Genomic DNA, 19,784 nt, shown 5'->3' on the forward strand with positions numbered 1-19,784 from the left:
GCTGTAACGTGGTGGGTGAGCCCGGCAGGCTGTGCGTGGACGCTGGCGAATGTCGGGTGGGGGGGCGGGGGCCGGGCGCGCGCGCGCGGGGGGGGCCGTGGGCGGGGGGCGCGCGGCCGGGTGGGCGCGCGTGGGGGCGGAGCGGCGCGGGCCGGGGCGGGGACACTGCGGCGGCGGCGCGCGGACTCTGCCGGCCGCCCCCGTGGCAGGCGCGGCGCGCAGCTCGGGCCCATGGTGCGCCCGTGTCCGTCGGTCGGGCCGCGCGGGCGGCTCCGCGCGTGGCCCGGCGCTCGCGAGCTCGCCCTCGCTGCGGGCCCGGCCCGCCCGCTGCCGCCGCCTCCTCCCCGGGCGGCGCGGCGCCGGCGGGCGGCGGCGCGGAGGCCGGACCGGGCGGCGGCCCAGGCGGCGCGGGGGGCGCGGCGGCCAAGGCGGGCGGCGCGGGCGACATGACGGACAACATCCCGCTGCAGCCGGTGCGCCAGAAGAAGCGGATGGACAGCAGGCCCCGCGCCGGGTGAGCGGGGCCGGGGCCCTTTGTCCGCGCGCGGCCGGAGCCTGGCGTGGGGCCGGCCTGGCCGGGCCTGACAGGTTGGCCGCGCGCCGCGCCCGGCGCCATGAGCCCGCGGCCGGGCCGGGAGGCGGCTGGGGAGGGGTGCATCCCAGCTCCGGGCCCGGGCTTCCAGCGCCATCTCGTCCCTTTTGGGCCAAGCGCCGGCGGCCTCGCGCCCCTGCCCGCCCTCCTTTAGAAACCCCGAGAAGCCGGGCCCGCCCCAGCGCTGTTTCCACGCGCGCGGAATTAGAATCGGCCATGCCTTTTAACCGTTTTATTGTTTTCTGATTACTCCTTGTCGTTGTGATTACGATTTGGTCAAAATCAAACCGTGCTCTGCGCGCGGAACAGCCCTCGGGAGGCCGGGTACGCTCAGCTTTTTGGTGGAGGGAGGCACGGCCTCCTCCGCAGACCCGCCGCGGGTCCCCATCAGCGCCCCCGGGTCCCGGCCCCAGGACGGCCGCCTTCCCCTCCAGGCCCTGGGTGGACCCGAACCAGCAGCCGCAGGAGGGTGGGAATGGTCGATTGATAACCCCGCCCGCCCCCTACAATCTGAGGGTAGGAGCCCCCCCGGCAGGGGCACGGGTTGCCACCTGCTGTGCCCTTTCCGCAGCGGCAGACCCCAGGGCAGCTAGGGCGTGGGTTTTCCCCTCACTTGCAGAGAGAAGACAGGTTGCTGTTTTGCACCCTGCCCTCTTCCTATTCGGAGGATGACAGTGACCTGTTGAGGTTTTGAGGGGCCGTGGCATCGCCCGCAGCAGACTTACCTGGGCGGTGAGGGTCGAGGGGAGCTGGTTCAAGTGCAGATTCCCTGGCCCCGCCCAGACCCGCCAATCATAGTTCTCGGGGGTGGGACCTGGAGATGTGCGTTTTCCTAGGTTGCCCAGGTGAGGCTGATGTCCCCCTGAGGCCCAGAACGGCAGCTGGGCGGGGCTGCGGCCTTTCCTCTCTGGGCACTTCCCTGTGGCCGCCGCTTATTGCGGCGTCACCTGCTTGGTGCAGCGGGTGGGGAGGGTGAACCCCTAGGGTGGCTTCATCAGGTGTCCGTGGAATGAAAAAATACGGGAGGATGCCAGCTGCCATTTTGTCGGGTCTTTGTCCCCGTCTTCCTTGAATCTTCCGGTGGGGAGGCCCCACTGATGTAATAATACAGAGGAGGAAACCAGCTCAGCGAGGTTGAGGACTGCTGGCAAGATACTGCAAAATGGAGGTTGAACTCGGGATCTCTGCCCTAAAGAGGGATAGTCCTCCGCCCCTTCCTTGAGTCTTCTCTTGTGTTTTTCATCCTGATTGCTCGAGGGTAAAGAATGATGACAAGTTATGAGCCCTGTGCCTGGAATAGTGCTTGCATGTAATATACACCCTCAGTAAATATTTTAATTAATATTGTCAGTGGACTCCAAAGTACTCTAGTTGCTAATTAGTGCCATAAACAATTATGAGATCCCTTCTACATGCAGGGCCTGTGCCAGGTGATGAGAATGCTAAGGTGAATCACACAAGCCCTGCCCTGCAGGTGTGGGCCTCCTGAGCCTGGCTGTGCATTGGACTCACCTGGGGAGCTTAAACTCCTATCGTCCTTGCCTCATTGTAGACCTTTGAAAGAAGAATCTGCAGTGGGACCTGGCTATCTATTTTATTTTTTCAAAGCTCCCCAGATGATTTTAATGTGCAGTCATAGTTGAGAACCTCTGATTCAGTACATGAGAGAAAATTGTGAATAATTATTTAAAAAGTGATAGTTACCATGATAGAAATATGTACCGTTAATATGGGGGTTCCAGAAGGAGTGGTGCAGACAATTAAAAAAGAAAAAGATTTCTGTTTGGTATTGGAATGGAGATCACAGCCCCTTTAGAATTTGCCACTTTGGAACTAATGTATTTCCTAAACAGTGACACGGATTCAGGTTCAAATCATGTATCTGGAGTTCAAGGGGTTTGCATCTATGTTCTTGTATTTAATCTGCATTTTTAGGAGTAGCCACGTCAAGGTGGGAATCTTGTGTATGGAAACACTGTTTTGGAAGCACAGAGAGTTGGAGAGGCTTCCTGAAATATAACGGGGATGGGGTGAATGAAAGGAAGAAGAAACTAATATGTGATGGGTCCAGCTCTCTGCTGGGTGCATGATATAAATGGCCCTGTTTTAATCTTCATAACAACTGTGTGAATTTTGGGAGTGTAATTAATGCTGGGGTCACTTAGCATATGTTGCCAAGATGTGCAACTTATTTGCTGGAGGAATCCCGTTGGCCCCAAAGCTCTCTTCTCTCTTGAGAAAGTTACTACATCCTGTGTTGAGAAAACTGTTGCAGTGGTTTAGTTAGGAAACAAGACATTTGCCCCATATTGCTGGGAACCGTTTTCTGACGTCATGTGCTTTGCTTCTAGATGAATGGAGTTCCCTTCTTGGTGAAACACCAAAGATTGGTTATTAGGAGTGTGGGTTCCCGAGTTGAGGAGCTGGGTTCAAGCTCAGGCCCTACCACCTACTAGCTGTGTGACCTTGGGAAAATAACTTTACCTCTCTGGGTCTGAGTTTTTTCATCTGTAAAGTGGGAATAACAATGTATATACCTCATAGGGTTGTTTTGAGACTTAATCCATGTGAAATTTAGAACACTAAGTGCTCAATACACCTTAGGTATTTACTGGACCTAATAGTAACAATTAGATCTTTGCATAAAGTTTCCTGTTGGGGGGTCTCCAGAATGTTCCTTTGAGAGGAGGGGCCCTTTGATGGTGGGAAGTTTAAAAATATTATGGACTTCATTTCTCTCTCCTTTTCACATCCAACAAAGTGATTAAATCCATAAACTAGTCCATCCAGGTAGGTAGAGGCCCTGGTGTGACAGTACAGAAGGGCAAGGAGCTCCGGCTCTGGCTGGATTGAGACTTTGCCTTGTTTTAATAAAAATTCTGGGTTTTGTGGCCAAAGTGGACAAGGATGCTTTGATTTCTGATGTATTTGGAAAGGAAGTTTTGGGTATGAATTGGGTTGATAAAGAAGTGAATGTTTAGGTGCATATTCTACCTCAAGTTTTTTTTATAAACAACTTTATTGAAGTACAATTTACGTAACATAAAATATATCCATTGTAAATGTACAATTCATTGATTTTTTAAAACGTAAATTTGTAGAGTTTGTGCAACCGTCACCACAATCCAGTTTTTAAACATTTCCATCACCCCAAAAAGTTCCCTCATGCCCATTTGCAGTTAATCCCAGGCGACCACTGCTTTTTAAACCACCAGAAAGGTTTACCCTTTCTGGAAATGTGATATAAATGGAATCATACAACATGTTGTCTTGGTGTCTGCCTTTTTTCACTTAGTGTGTTGGTTTTTTTTTTTTTTTTAAAGATTTTATTTATTCAGTTTTTTCCCCCCAAAGCCCCAGTAGATAGTTGTACGTCATAGGTTCGCATCCTTCTAGTTGCTGTACGTGGGACTCGGCCTCGGGTTGGACGGAGAAGTGGTGCCTTGGGGCGCGCCCGGGATCCGAACCCGGGCCGCCAGCATCAGAGCGCGCGCACTTAACCGCTAAGCCACGGAGCCGGCCCAGCATGTTGGTTTTGAAGTTCCTTTTTGTTGCTAAATAGAATTCCATTATGTGGATATACCACATTTTATCTTTTCACCAAAATGGACATTTGGATTATTGACAGTTGTTTTTGGCTATTATAAATAACATTGCTAAGAACGTTCCAGTCTTTTTGTGGACGTGTGTTTTCATTTCTCTTGTCTACCATGAGTTTCTGAGACACAGTTGGTCAGACTTTGCTGTATTTTCTGTGACAGCCCTGTGGGCTCTCCTGCCTCATCTTCGTCTCTCTGACCATCAGATGTTGCAGCTCAAGATTTGGTCCTGGACCTCCTTCCTCTCGGAAGTAAGAGTCGAGCTCATCCATACCCGTGGCTTAATGAGCACCTTACTCAGGAAACCAAGTTCTCCTGTCTTCCTCCTGACTCCTCCTCTCAGCCTGGCCAAAATCAGACTCGTGGTCTCGCTCCCACCACAAGTCTGGTCATCCTCCAGTGTTCCCAAGCTCAGAGAAGGTGTGCGTCGTCTGTTCATGGCAGAATCTTGAAACCCAGGCATCATCCTGGATGCCGCCTTCACCCTCATCTTCCCTTGCTAATCTTTTATGAAGACCTCATGCTTTTCCCCTCTTAGTCACTCTGGAATCTGTCCACATCTCCTTTAGCATTGCCTCCACCCCAGTCATTGTTGTGGTCATCATCATCACTTGTCTCCCTGCATCCGTGGTGTTGACCGGCCAGTGAGGTCTCCACCTTGCAGCCAGAGCAGACATGACCAAATATGCTGATCATTGACATATTCTGCTCCAAGACCTCCAGTGAGCCGTCTCTGAGGCCCTGCGATGCTCTGTCCCTGTGCTGTCCCACATGGTAGTTACTTGCCTCACATGGCTATTTAAATTCAGATTTAAAATAATTAAATAAAATTAAAAATTCAGTTCCTTGGTAGCATTAGCCACATTTTAGTGCCTGATGCATGTGGCCAGTGCCGCCTTCTTTTTTTTTTTTTTTTAAAGATTTTATTTATTTTATTTTTTCCCCCCAAAGCCCCAGTGGATAGTTGTATGTCGTAGCTGCACATCCTTCTAGTTGCTGTATGCGGGACTCGGCCTCAGGATGAACAGAGAAGTGGTGCCTCGATGCGCACCCGGGATCCGAACCCGGGCCACCAGCATCGCAGCACGCCCACTTAACCACCAAGCCACAGGGCCGGCCGCCAGTGCCTTCTGTTGGACAGCACTGCTGTGGCTCCTGCCTCCTTCCGTTCTTGTCTTAACATCCTCTGGCCCCTTCCTTGTCCAGCCACACGGCCTGCGCTCATTGTTTCCTCCTGGGCTCCCTCTTGATGTGCAGGACCTTTGCACATTCTGTTCTCTGCCTGGAATGTCCTTCTCTTCCCTCTTCGTTTAGTCAAAGCTCATTCTTCATTAAGCCTTACTGGGGTCTCATGTCCTCAGGGGATCCTTCCCTGATCCTTCCCCGCTAGAGATCAGATCCACTCTTGGAGCCTCTCAGAGCACCTGCTCCTCTTCTTTCTAGCACAGTTGCATTTTGATGTGCCTGTGTGATCATTTAGCTGGGAACACCATGGTGCCCCTCTTGGTGACAACTTAGTCACCATCACACAGAGCCTGGCACAGAGTAGGTGCCCAGTAAATCCTTGTTGACAGAAAGAATGCCTGAAGCCAACCTCCAATTTATAAAAGAAGGAGAGTGAAGCCTCGGCTCCTGGGAATGGAGAGACGATAACCTTTTCTGGGTGGTCCAGGTAGAGGTCTGTTGGACATTCTCAAACTACTGCTTACCAGTTTTCTGCTCATGTGTCTCCCTGGCTCAGAGATGTTCACTGGTTGATGGAATTAAGTCTGCATGTCTTAACCACATGATTTGAGAGTGGGGGTGCCTAAGGAATTTGGGGTGTGTCAGGAGAAGGGAACCACAGGCAAAGAGAAGACATCCAGGGTCCTGTCTGTCTGCCTTTGCCTCTTTCCTTCCATTGAAGGGCATCAGCTCAGGTGCTATTTGAGCTTCTGAGATGACTTAATTTTCATCTTTGAATACAAGACCCATATTCTAGTGAAGACTTTTTTTGATGGATTATTTATGTGAACAATCTTATAAGATATACTTGTAAAGATGCAAGAAGTGAAACATCTAATGGAAAAGAATCAAATAATATGAAATCTGGATTGTTCCAGAGGTTACAGCATGTATGGTGTGGTGGGCAGAATAACGGCCCCCCAAAGATGTCCACACTCTAATTCCCGGACCTGTGAATATGGTACCTTACTTGGCAAAAGTAAGGACTTTGCAGATGTGATTAAGTTAATGATTTTGAGGTGGGGAGACCATACTGGATTATTCAGGTGGACCCAGTGTAATCACAAGCATCCTTGAAAGAGAGAGGCAGGAGCGTGAGTCTCGGTGCTCGAGAGAGATTGGGAGATGCTGCGCTGCGGGCTTGATGATGGAGAAGGGGCCTCGGGTAGAGGAATGCAGGCAACATCTAGAAACTGGCAAACGCAAGGAAACAGATTCTCCCCTGGAGCCTCCAGGAGGAGTCTGGCCCTGCTGACACCTTACCTTTAGCCCCACGAGACCCGCTTTGGCCTCCTGACCTCCAGAACTGTAAGATAATAAATTTGCGGTAATTTGTTACAGCAGCAAGGGGAAGCTGATGCAGATGGGTGGATCCTGCAGACCTGGGGAACAGATTGTGGAACTAGGCTTCACATCCCAGGGGGGCTGCCGGGGTCCGGACAGGGAGCCACCTGCCTGGTGGGTGCAGCAGAGGCATCTCAAGGCTCATGCTTGCATTTCGCTTGAGGGTGCAGAATTGAAATCGACATGTTTGACTCGTGCCCTGACCGCTGAGGAGCAGGACTAATATTTATTTAGGATCTGCAGTGTTTGGGCTCTGAACTAGTGTTTTCTCACTCATGCTGCACCATGGCCCTTAACGTTGGTGCTTTTTATCCTTGTCTTACTGATAAGGAAGCTAAGCCTCAGAAACGTTAATTAACAGAGGCCGAGAATGGGTGGCAGAAGTGAATTAGAACTCGGGTGAGTCTGGCTGCAGATCAGAACCAGGGAGGGCATCTCAGAGCAGCGGGGCTGGCAGCTGGGAGGCATTTGAGCAGTGCGGTCCCCTCAGCACGGTTTTTCTCCATGTGTTTGTTTTTCCCTCGAGTGACAATGAGTTATTTTTTTGCCAAGTGACTGCAGGATAGAGAATTTGGAGGGGCAGTTGTTTAAGGAACACTGCATTTTGAAAATTGCTGTGAGAATAAAGATAAAATTGCAGTGTACGATATTCTTCAATACCCAGGACGGGGATCTGGCTTTATTGCTCTGTGGTTAAGAGTTTGGATTCCAAAATCACACAGACTTGGGTTAATGTACCAGTTTTACTACTTGTGTAACTCTGGCCACTATCTTTTCCCTTCTGTGCCTCGGTTTCCTCTTCTGTAAAATGGGGACCTAGGAAGAGTGCCTGTGTGGTCAGGCACAACGCAAGCTGAGTAGCATATGAGCACTTGGAGAATGTCAGAAATTGTTCTTACAGTCAGAGCGTAGGACCGAGTCTCACGTGGGCTCTTGCACTGGGTAACGTCTCCTCTTCTTTCTAGATCTTTGTAGAGGGTGTGGTTGAGTAAGAACTGGCTGGAAAATGGCCACAGAGGACTTGACTCGGCTAGAAGCTATCTCAGCCTTCAAATTACCCCTGTCTGTGGAGACAGGGCTGCAGCAGGCGGTGTGCTCCTTTGCAGGGGTCCGCCAGGCCAGGACCGGGTCGGTCAGTGATGTGGATTTCACCGTTTATGTGAACTAGGAAAAACAATGCCAGTGCAGGGAGTTCGTACAGATATGTTTATTCAATTGAAAGGTCTGAAAACTTTTTATTGAAGCTGTCCCCTCTAATTTGTGGGGTTAAAATGCCCTTTCTCTTCGGACATGGTGGAGATAGTATTAGTGGATAGCATAGTCGATTCTTTGTATTCACAGTAATGTTCTATAAAGTCGCCACCAGCGCTGAATTAGCAAATACGGAACCATTGCTCCTGGGGGACATGCAGGGTTAGGTTCCCGTGATTCTGCGAGTCACAGCATTTTTGCCAACTGATCAGTACAGAACTTGTTTTAGGGATATTTCTGCTTAAAGACACCTTATTTAATGTGTATATTGTTGATTCATTAACACTGAACTCATGGTCAACAGCACTACAGCTCGTGCCTGAAAGCAGCTTATCTAACGCACGTATTTTCTCTATAACATCACAGCCTTCCTGCTCTTGGGGACACTAGACAGCACTGGAGCACTGTGCTGGGGGCCACTTTAAACAGTGAAATTGCTAACAAAACACAAAAATGAGAAAAACATGGCACCGGGTAGCCCCTGAAAAGGACACTTGTGACCAGGGTGAGGCTGAAACAAGGGGACAGGGCGTCCCCTCGCTCAGCCTCAGCGGGGGGTGTGGGAGTCTCGGATTTTGTGCCACTCTGAGCGTGTCTGGGAACGAGCATGAGAGTGCTGAGAGTGGTGATTTTGAGGTTACAGATTTTAGGCAGAAGGTGAATTTGAGATACTGAAACCACGAATAATGAGGTTCGGCTGTACGTAGACGTGTGTGTGTGTGTGTGTTTTCAGTGTCTTTCCATCAACACGATGGAGGTGGTATTGGGTATGCGGTGTACAGGGTTATGTGTGGGGGTGGGTAGTTGGGGGAAATCCAGAGCCCCCGGCCCTTCCCCTCTCCGTGGTGGACGGAGAGGCATGTGCACAGCTCTTTGCTCCCTTGGATGAGAACAGTCAGAACAAACCTTGGCAGCGGCCCATCCGGAAGTGCTCTCTGTTTCCTCTGCGAGCCAGCCCAGCTGCACTTGTGCCGTACGTTTCCTGTTACCGAGTCCCCGCTCTGAGCCCTGCGCCGCGCAGACCGAAACCAGACCAGGCCCTCCCTGCCCATGCCAGTGACAGGCAGTGACGCGAGGGGATGTGGACTTACAGACCCAGGTAGGGCCTCGGAAGGGTGGAGTGTGGGTACAGGAGCCATGCTTGCTGGGGCTTCCTGGGGAAGGCCGGGGAGGGGAGGCCCTGCCTGCCGGCGCCCAAGGAAAGAGGGTGGCCGTCTGTCCTCGACCAGCCACACGTGCCACAGGTTGGGAGGAGGAAGCAAGGCACTGAACAGTCCATCTTTGGACTTTTGACTATTACTTCTCAGAACAGACCATTCTGTTAATATCTTTACCCAGGTGCAAATGATGAATGTGATTAATTAGGGCCGGCTGTGTTTTATGGCCACCTGGAACGGACATGAAGCGCCTCCAGCTCCCCTCATGACAGCGAGGGGACTTTGGTTTAGAAAGAAAAAGACTAGTTGTAACGTTTCTACTGATGACTTCTACCTAAAGAGTTAGAATGGTGCCGATTTCTTAAGCAGCGTTTTCTTTCATTTGTGTGGCTTTAAAGGTGGAGATAGGTATTCAGAGGTTGGCCTCTGGGAAGTATCACCAGAGATCACTTTAGGTGGCTCAGGGCCAGACGTTGAAAGGTCAGCAATTATTTTTATGGTTCCTTCTGTTTATGCCAAGTAATATTTGTTCTCTTTGTAGTAGTGACGGGAAGTGTCCTTTTAGAATACATTTAAGTGAAAAACAGAATCGACTTAAAGAAAAGCATGAAGTCAACAGTAATAGTTGGTGAGGTTTGTAGCTATGCCCCGAGTCAGGCCAGACATTAGGAAGCCGTGGCCTATGCTAAAACATGCTGGCAGCCTAAGAATATATTATTGCTACCAGGGAAAAGAAATGGGATGATCTGGTTGTGCTAATAGATTAAAAATTTTTTTTCTTTTGCCAAGTTATCCATGAAAAACATTTTTAAACAATGGTTTAGCACGTTGAATGGGGATTTTAAGGTTGCTTTTATCATTGTCTAAACAGTTTGAGGGGTCGTGGGAGAGGACAGTGGAAAGGAAGGCTTCCTGTGGGATGTGGAAAGGCGGGTGGATGCTCTCGCCTCTCCCCAGCTGGATCTGTGGCATTTGCCCGGTGCCAGAGAAGAGCCCGTTGGCTGCCCTCTGTGAGGAGGAAGCAGCATGAAGTGTGAGCAGTGCCCTCCCCATAGCACAGGGCCTGGCAGGATCCCCCACCCTCCGCTGGGCCGTCTGCTGTGACACGAGGCGAAGTCAGGCCTGGCCAGGTTAGACCTCAGGGATTCTTAGCCTTGGCACTGTTGATAGTTTGGGTTTGATAATTCTCTGTGGTGAGGACTGTCCTGTGCGCTGTGGGCTGTTTAGCAGCATTCCTGGCCCCCACCCACTAGATGCCAGTAGCACCCTCCCCCCAATTTTGACAACCAAAAGTGTCTCTAGACATTGCCAGGTGTCCCCTGGGGAGAGGGAGGAGTGGGCAAAATCGCACCTGTTGGGAACCACTGGACGAATGGAATGAACATGCGCTGAGAGTGGCCAGGTCCCTTGTTATCCTTTTAAGGGTGACTGTATCTTTAAAAAAAAAAGAAGAAAAACCTGTTAGGTGAGAAATTCATGTTTGTTCTTAACTATGAGTTCAGCTTTGTGATTTAGTAACCAAGGAAGCCTTGAGCTGTTGGAAGGGAGCATTTGGGAGGTGTTACGGGTTGACTTCATCCCTCCTCACATGCATCTGTTGAGGTCCTAACGCGTAGCACCTCAGAATGTGACTGTATTGGGAGACAGGGCCTTTAAAGAGGTGATTAAGTTAAAATGAGGCCCTTCGGGTGGGCCTCATCCAATGTGACTGGTGTCCTTATGAGAAGAGGAGATTGGGACACGCAGAGCTCCCTGGGGTGAGAGAGAGACCATATGAGGACATAGTCAGAAGGCGATGGCCACCTGCAGGCCAGGGAGAGGGGCCTCAGGAGAAGCCAAACCTGCCTGCACCTTGATCTCGGACTCCTAGCCCCCAGACTGTGAGAAAATAAACTTCTGTGTTTTTAAGCCGCCCAGTCCGTGGTATTTTATTATGGCAGCCCTAGCAAACTCATACAGGAAGCATCTCATTTATGGCTATTTTGGCAAGTGTGGTATCTCGGTGTTATTCATAAACCTTTATTTTAAACAGGTGAGTTCTTTAGCAGTTTTCTTTAGACAGTCCAGTCTCCAGAGCTCTCAATAAGTGTATTGCAAAGTGATGTGGACGGGAGCGGAACTGTCTTTCTCCCCCCTCTCCCCCCCGCCCCCAGGAGTAACCTAGAACATGGACTGTGTACTCTGTGGGGCGGGGGCATTGTCTCCAGATGTTTCCTTTTGCTTAGAGTTTACAATAGTCACATTTCCAGGCTGTGCTTTGAATGGTTGGTTGGTTGGTTGTTAATTCTTGTCACTTGGATTGTGCTAGATTAATTTGATGAGGATTATAATAGTTGCTATTATAATACCCCGATTCTGTACTTATTAGGTGCTGAGCGCGATTCTAAGACTTTTATGTGAATCATCCCATTTAATCCTCCTGGCAACCCTACTTTACAGATGACATACTGAGGAAGGCTTTGGTTTAGAATGACAAAGACTCATTTCAGTTTTTTAAAAGACTCATTTTAATTTGAACTTATGCAGCAAATTGTGTTTTGCAACCTGTCTTGATGCCCTCTCTTATTGGAGTTTTTCTGTAATGTCTATTTGGAGCAGATGATTTTTGCTGAGGGGAAAGGAAGTGGGGGTTTGTGAGGCTTCAGTGATTTGCAGGTAAGTATGTGTGTCCTCCCATTGTTCCTGGTGAAGGCTGTTAGAAATGATGTGACAGAGAAGAAAATTCTAGAAACTTCAAATTATCCCAATAACTAGAACTTTTTCAGAAACATAGTATCTGTTTTCAGCGTTACTTTACATATTGATTCTCATTTTCTTTCTTCATCCTCTCTGTATGAGAGATGTTCATGCTAATGGGGGAAAAGTGTAGAACATCTCATTCTAAAATGCCCCTACTCACCCTGTAAATGAAAATCATTTGAATCTGAATACTTTTTAGCTTTTATACAATCAGTCCGCATAAAAGTCCAAATAAAATTTAAAACTGGAGAACTCCCCTGCTCCCATCCTCTTTCTTCTTTCTTCTCCCTAGGTTAATGGCAATTAGAGGCTGTCATACAAGAAATGACAGGTTGTGTCCAGATAAATCAAAGGGCCAAGTAGTAAACAGATCACTTGTCCCACCTGGCAGGGACTTTTTTCCCTAAATAAGCTGATTTAAAAGAATTATGCATATATACCCATACGTACATACACATTCATGCACAGAAAAGTGCACAAATCATAAATGCACAGCTCAATGAATTTCTCAAAGTGAACAGACTCGTGTAACCAGCAGCAGATAGAGAAACAGGCTGTTACCTCAGAAGCCTTCTCATGCTCCCTTACTCCCCCACCTCCGCCTATATCCGACATCTGACGGTGGAGATTGGTTTTGCCAGTTTTTGCGTAAATGCAGTCATGCCGCATGTACTCACTGGTGCCTGATTTTTCTTGTTCCATGTTCTGTTTATAAGGTTGGACCGTGTTGTGTGTATTATAGTTTGTTCATCGCTATTACCACATGTAGACACCGTATGAATACCTCATGTTGTCTCTACGCCTTCTCCTCTTGGTGGACGTTTGGGCTATTTCCGGTTGTGGCTCTCATGAAGAGTGCTGCTGTGAACATTCTGGAATGTATCTTTTAGTACATGTACTCTGTGACTTTCCTGGGCCCTAGGCATAGATTAGTGTTTAGCTTTAGGAGAAATGGATCATTTTCAAACGTGTTAGTGCTAATTTGTGCTTCCCCAGCAGGGAGAGTTCTGGTTGCTCCACATCCTCGCCAGCACTTGGTATTCTCTGTCTCCTTTCTTTTCAGCCATCCTCGTGGGAGTGTAGTAGTATCACAAGAAATTTGTTTTTTTATGATTTATTTGAGAGAGGCTTGCTTTTTTTCTTTTTGGTGAGGAAGATTAGCCCTGAGCTAACATCTTTTGCCAATCCTCCTCTTTTTGCTGAGGAAGATTGGCTCTGAGCTAACATTTGTGCCCATTTTCCTCTATTCTATATGTGGAATGCCGCCACAGCATGGCTTGATGAGCGGTGCGTAGGTCCACACCGGTGAACCCCGGGCTGCCGAAGCGGAGCACACGAACTTAACCACTATGCCACCGGGCCGGCCCTGAGAGAGGCTTCCTTCTCTTGATCTGAGGTTAAGTTTTGGACATAGAGGTTAGCCAAGTCATGGTAATAACCCTGAACCTGAACCTGGCAAAATGCTCACATCACAGCAGCCTTTCCTTTCTGAGCAGGCACCCTCTTCTTGAGTAGTTTACATTATAAGGGAAATGGTAAAAAAGTATAAAATTTATTTTCTTTTAATTGTAAACTGAGTGCATATGTATTAAAAGAAAAAGTGGAGAGGAGAAAACTGATGAAAAGTACTGGTGTTACCTTTCCCTTCAAAGACAACCACAATGAACAGGAACATTTTAGCATTTGCTGTTTTCTTCCTGTCTTGATTCTGTGTGTACATTGTTTTATGAATTATAACCATGTAGCACATGTGTTTTTATTTCCTACTTGTTTTCACTTAGCATTTTAACTTAAGACTCTTTCTGTATCATGTCATACTTTGTAAATGACACTTTAAATGGTAACATAATATTTCTTTGAGTAGACATTGCTAATTTACTTAACCAGGGCCCTGTATTTTCACTGGTTGATTTGTATTTTATTTTCACTTTAATAAATAATGTTTTCATTCTGAATGCCGGCTCTCCAAAGCAGAGTCACCCCAAAGACACACAAAGGGAACATTGAGGGAGACACAGATCCCCAGACAGAAGTCGCCCGTCTGGGATGGGATGAGCTCAGTCTGCAGAGGGACACTCACAAAGCGGCAATGCTTATTACAGTGCAGAAGACCAGACTCTTAGCCTTGGTTTTTGGACGTTTCAGAGGCTTGACATTTATTCACTCCAGAAATATTTGCCGGGCACTTACTCTGCCCTGGCAGAAAACACAGGCGACAGAAATCCCTGCCAGCAAGGAGTTTATGTTTAGTGACACGTCGTGGGTGTTCTAGGAAGAATTTTGTTAACTTTTTGTTAATGCTGTTGGTATCTTAGCTTCCAGTACCACTGTCCTGGGTAGTTTAAGTGGATGGTCTTGTGGCACCAACACATAGTCCCATACTAGGTACTACAGTATGAGTACCTAGGAAACGGAGGCTAAGAGAGGTTAAGTAACCAGTGCAGGGCCACATAGCTCTTTTTTATTTGTACTTTTTTTGCCTTTAATTTTTCATTTTTATTTATTTATTTTTTATATTGTGGTATCCACACAACTCTTAAGCTGCTGCCTTCTTCTCACAGGTCTCTACTCTTTTGTCTCTTCTTCAGAGGCCTTCCCAGACCACCCACTCTAAAGGAGCCACCTTCCACCCAGGGACATATTCTTATTTATTTTTTTTGCGTGTTTTCTATTGCCACCCTGTCCACCTGCAAAAATAATAGGCTCCATAAAGCAGTGCCCTCACTTGTCTTGTTTGCACATCTCGGTGCTTGGCATGAAGACTGGCACACAGTAGGTGCTCAATAAACATTTGCTGACTGACTGAATGAGTGAGTGAGTGAAGAATAGGAGCCACATTTCCCGTGGGGTCTGCCTGCTTCCAGTGTCCTTAGTTTTATTTGGAATCGTTAATAAGCCAAGGGACTTTGCATTCCTGTTCATCAGCACTGTAAGTGGTGTGCGGGGCACACGGTGGGCTCTCAGTGAAGGTGTGTGCTGAGAATTGGAGCCAGAAGGAGGAACAACAAGGAAACCCCCTTCTGCCCAGAAAGAAAAGGGAATCCAGGCCTTTTCTTCCTTTCCTCTTGCCCTCTTTCACGCAGCCTGTTGCTTTAAGGAATTAGCCACAGATGCAGCTGCCTGCCTCTTGTCAGAGGCCTGGGGTACAGATCTCAAATGACCCCATATTTGCTTCTTGGCTGGAGATGCCCCTGTTTCGATCCTCACTGGCTCCCAGCAACTTCCTGCTGCATCACCAGGATTTGTAATGTTTCCAAGCTGCTGCATTCACTGGGGCTGAGCCTTCGTCAAGAGAGTCACTGACATCCCCCTGAGTAGCAGTAGCAGTGGGCTGTTTTGTGCCAAGTGATGGAACGAGTGGATTGGGGGACCAGGGCTTGCCAGAGACAGACCGCTGCGCGAGGGGCTGAACCAGAGAGGGCCGGCATGGCCCTGGAGGGACTCAGAGCCCCCGCCTGTGTGCGCTCCCCAGCTCTCAGGCCCTGCGCTGGACTTGTAAATGCTAGAATTTTGTGTTTCCATTATGAAAGTAATAATTCCTATTCTAGAAAAGTAGTGGTTCCTGTTAAAGATGGAATAGCTACAAGTATTTAAAGCACTGCCTCGTATTGTTAACATTTAGATATGTTTCCTGTGATCTATATTTTTATTGAATGGCTATTAAGTGAAATTTCAGTTTATTTTTGTTATTATAGATTAGAACTTAATTTAGAGAGGATATCTTGATGCGTGAACTTGCTCCTGCATTTTGGAGAATTTTCATAGACTTGAATCCTCAGGTCACTGGGTTAAATGGAACACGTGGTCATTCAAGGGCTTTGACCGTGTAGTACCGAGCGATTTTCTGGAAGGTCTCTGCCATTTTACACTCTGTGAATTGCCACGTGCCCCAGGGTCAGGATATGGGCAATGGCCTTCTCTACCTACCATTTTTTTTAAATTTTTTTTTTAAATTTTATTTATTTACTTATTTTTACCCCCAAAGCCCCAGTAGATAGTTGTATGTCATAGCTGCACATCCTTCTAGTTGCTGTATGTGGGACGCGGCCTCAGCATGGCCCGAGAAGCGGTGTGTCGGTGCGCGCCCGGGATCCGAACCCGGGCCGCCAGCAGCGGAGCACACACACTTAACCGCTAAGCCACGGGGCCGGCCCTCTACCTGCCATTTTAATTTTGCCTTTTGCCCAGTGCATACCCGTGAGATTGGGACAGTTTAAAAAAAGAGAGAGAAAGAAGTAAAAACGCCTGCTTTTCTTTCCCTGTCTACCACGAATTGGGCTTCTTGTTTATTACTGGGTGGGGGTGGAGCACGGGAGGGGCCTTTGGTTGATTGAGGGCATGCTTGCTGCACAGTTGGTGCTCTGTGATATACTGGGTGAATGTAACTCCTCATAGTGGCATGTTGGGTGGTTATGTAAGATATGTTTGGAGGCCTGCAAGCATTCAATAAATATTTGTTGAGTGAATAAAAGAAAGTCTTTCTACATGCGGTTTCTCATGGCAGAGTTGTGTCTAGACAACAGGGCCAAGTGTAGTAAAGCCTGGCTTCCCTGCAAGGGACGGAGGTTTGCAGTGCAGTGTTTGAAGCCCAGGGTGGCATTCCCCTGCAGCAGTCACATTAGGAGAGGTGTGACCATCCTGCCTGGTGAGTGCCCTTGCACACTCATCGTTGTACTAGACCCTCAGGACCTCCACTGCTTGTTTCCAGAAGTAAACTCCTTCCAAGGGACAGATGTAACCTTGGCGTTTCCCCGAGCACCCTTGGAAACAGCTCCCATGGCTTCCTGGGGCTGTCTCGGTGCCAAAGCCACGCCCGAGGTGCAGCAGTGCTGTGGCTGTGACTGCTGCCCAGGTCTCCTTGGGAGCAGGGAAGGAGCTGGAGTCTGGGAAGGAGCGAGGGTTCCCAGGGGAGGTGTTGACTCCTCAAGGCCAGGGGTGGCTGCTGAGGATCCTGAGGGGTTGAGAGCGTGGATTCCAGCAAGACTGTCTCGATTCCATGTTGTGCTCTGCCACTGGGTGGCTGTATGACCTTGGATAAGTGAGTTCACCTCTCTGAATAAGGGCATGAAAAGAGTGCTCAGTAGTTTTGAGGACTAAATGGGTTCGTGTGTGTCAAGTGCTTAGAGCCCACCTGTGTGGCCCATGAGAGGTAGCAGCAGTGTTAGCCGTTGCTGAGGCTGGCAGTGGGTTGGAAGGGGGGAGCCAGGCGGGCCTGGGCAGTGCCACTGAGGACCCTTGATGTGTTCCTGCTGCGTCCCTGTCCTTGGGTTCCTCCCTAGGTTGCTGTCTAGACAATTCAGAGGCGGCTCGCAGGTTCCACCGTGGGGTGAGGTCTGTGCACACTGTGGTTAAGAGCGTGGGCTCTGGGGTCAGCCTGCTGGACCCGCAGCTGGCTCCGCCCCTCACCGGCTGCGGCACTCTCCGAGGCGCACATTCCTCGTCTGCAGGAGGGCCAGGGTAAGAGGACCACCTGTAGGACCATTGTGAGGATTAAGGGAAGTAATTCACATGGAGGGCTTCACCACAGTGCCTGGCACACGCTGAGTGCTTTATAAACGTTCCTGCTTATTGTTGTGGTGTGTGGGAATCGCCTTCTGTTGAGTCATTTGACTCCATTCAGCTCTCTGGCATCTTGTGGGCTGCTAGCACTGGCTGGGTGCCGTGGCACCAGACCTGTTTTAGAACCTGTGAGCTGGTGGCCTAGATAAGGTGTAAATGCGTGAGGTGAGGCAGAAGGTCCCTGAGCGCTGGGTGCCTGGGGCATGTGAGAGCCATCAACCCACACACAGCAACTGAGCACCTTCTGTGTACCAGGCCTGGGGTGCTGTTTGGGCAGCAGGGGGGCATTTTGTTTTTTTAAAAAAGTTTAATCTGGAAAGTTGAGTCAGTTACAGAGTCACATAGTTCAGTTTTTAAAAGGTACAGAAGTGTATACATTGCAAACTCAGTCTCCCTCCCGCCCGTCCATTCAGCTACCCTCTGCCCCTCTCCCCAGGCAACCACTGACCAGTTTCTTCTGTGTTATTCTAGAAAATTTTTAACCATTTGCCAAAATAAAGCCCATGTATTTTATATCTATCTATCTATCTAGACACACACAGATTTTTTCCTTTTTTGTTCAATTGTTGGTACACCTTACACAGTACAACATATTTTTTCCACTTAACAGTACATCCTGGGCTCGTTCCATATCGATACATAAACGGCTTCTTCATCCCCTTTTTATTTTTTTAGTGTCTTTATAGGATTCCATTGAATAGATGTACCATATACTATATTTAACCAGTCTACCACTGATGGACATTTGGGTTATTTCTAGTGGTTTGTCCTTACTAGCAATGTTATGGTGAATGACCTTGAACCTAAGTCTTAGTGTCCATGTGAGAACATGGACTATCTTGAAGGGGACTCATTGGATCCTGGTGAATGTACATTTGCAATTTTGGTAGCAATCACCAGGTTGCCCTCCCTCAAAGTATTGCTGATTGAGACCCCTCTCCACAGTGAGAGTGCGTCTCTCTCACCTGACCAACACAAGTGTTATTAAGGTTTTTAATCTTGGTCATCCAGTGAAGTAAAAAATGATACCTCAGTGTGGTTTTAGTTTTGCCTTATATTTAAAAGTTGAATTAGTTGCCAGCATTTAAAAACTGAACGTTATACTTCAGAATCTGTGTTTCTCCTTTGTCTTGAAGAATCTGACAGTCTCTTGTGCTGGGCTTGTGTAGGAATGCATCCTGGCAGGAACCGGGGGCGACCACATCCTTCCCACAGGCTCTGGACTCCTCAGCGTGCCCAGTCCCACCGGACCCTGTGTTTATTTTTATTCATTTATTTTTTTATGTTGTTGGCTGGGCTTCCGTAGATTTGAGTTTGCTGGTCCTGGTCTAGAGAGAAACCCACAAGTAAAGTTGAAGGGGGCTGCTTCCTCTTCTCTTTGTGAAGACCACAGAGTTGGGTTTTGAAGGATAGTAGAAGATGGGGGATGGGCTTGCCCCAGGACGTCTGGTGTGAATGGGTCTTCAGAGGGGTTGGGAGTTAGAGAAAAGTGCAAGAGTGGGCGAAGAACCTAGACCACAGAGTTCTGGAGCTCGCCTGCCTTGGCTGCAGTTGGTGGCTTGATAATGGAGGACCTGGGATGAAAAGGTGACAGGCTTGGACTTGAGGCTATAATTATTGAATCATCATGGCAGTGGGACGCAGTGTGAGTCGTACTTTTGTTAAGAAGCGTCACGCTCTGCTGAGCAGCAAGACACCAACAGGGAAAGGCTGAAGGCAGGAGAAATAGGGAAAGGTGACTGTTCCCACCACCCATGGCTGCTCCTTCCCCCAAGAGAACCCGAGTTAACAGTCTGCGGTGTGCACGTGTATTTGTTTCCCAGTATTTTTTCCCATGTGTATATTAACATATATTATTTTTACTAAAATACAGAATGATAAATTGTGTATCTCTTGCTTTATGTTTCCTCCTACCTCAGCACTTGGATCTTGTCCTGCAGTGTGTGTGTCGACCTCATTCTTTTTGTTGCTACAGTTCCATCATACAGGGGGTCCCTCTGTAATGGGCATTTGGTCATGTCTAGGGTTTGCACTCTCTGTATTGCTGCTGTGAGTATCCTTGTACGTTTCCTCTTGCTCAGTGGTACCAGTATCTGTGTGGGATGCGTCCCTCCAGGTAGATTTGCTAAGTCAGAGGATCTGACCTTTCCACTTAAAAAGCAACAGCCACATCGACTTGGCTTTCTAGTCCCATTTCTTCTCCAGCCAGGAGCATTCTTGTGGCCAGAGATATGTTCAGACTTCAGTGAACTAGCCTCCTTCTTTGCATTCTTTCTGACTTTAGATTCTGCATTCTCCTAGTTATAAAAAAAAAAAAAA

General features: G+C 48.5%; 1 protein-coding gene across 2 annotated transcripts in view; it reads left to right on the top strand.

Moving 5' to 3' along the window:
• The first annotated feature begins 284 nt into the window (after positions 1-284).
• ATP9A (ATPase phospholipid transporting 9A) overlaps positions 285-19,784 on the top strand; it is a 125,617-nt gene continuing 106,117 nt past the window's right edge. Inside the window, exon 1 of one of the 2 annotated variants that reach the window (XM_087445113.1) lies at positions 285-514. In XM_087445113.1, the coding sequence (XP_087301239.1) occupies positions 447-514 (68 nt within the window). In that variant the 5' untranslated portion in view covers positions 285-446. Of the gene's footprint in view, positions 515-8,917; positions 9,110-19,784 lie in introns of those variants that run through there. The other variant, XM_014787332.2, reaches the window with a different exon arrangement.

The sequence above is a fragment of the Ceratotherium simum genome, chromosome 21 (assembly GCF_057802395.1).
Source record: "Ceratotherium simum simum isolate JZ-2026a chromosome 21, ASM5780239v1, whole genome shotgun sequence".
Taxonomy (NCBI): domain Eukaryota; kingdom Metazoa; phylum Chordata; class Mammalia; order Perissodactyla; family Rhinocerotidae; genus Ceratotherium; species Ceratotherium simum.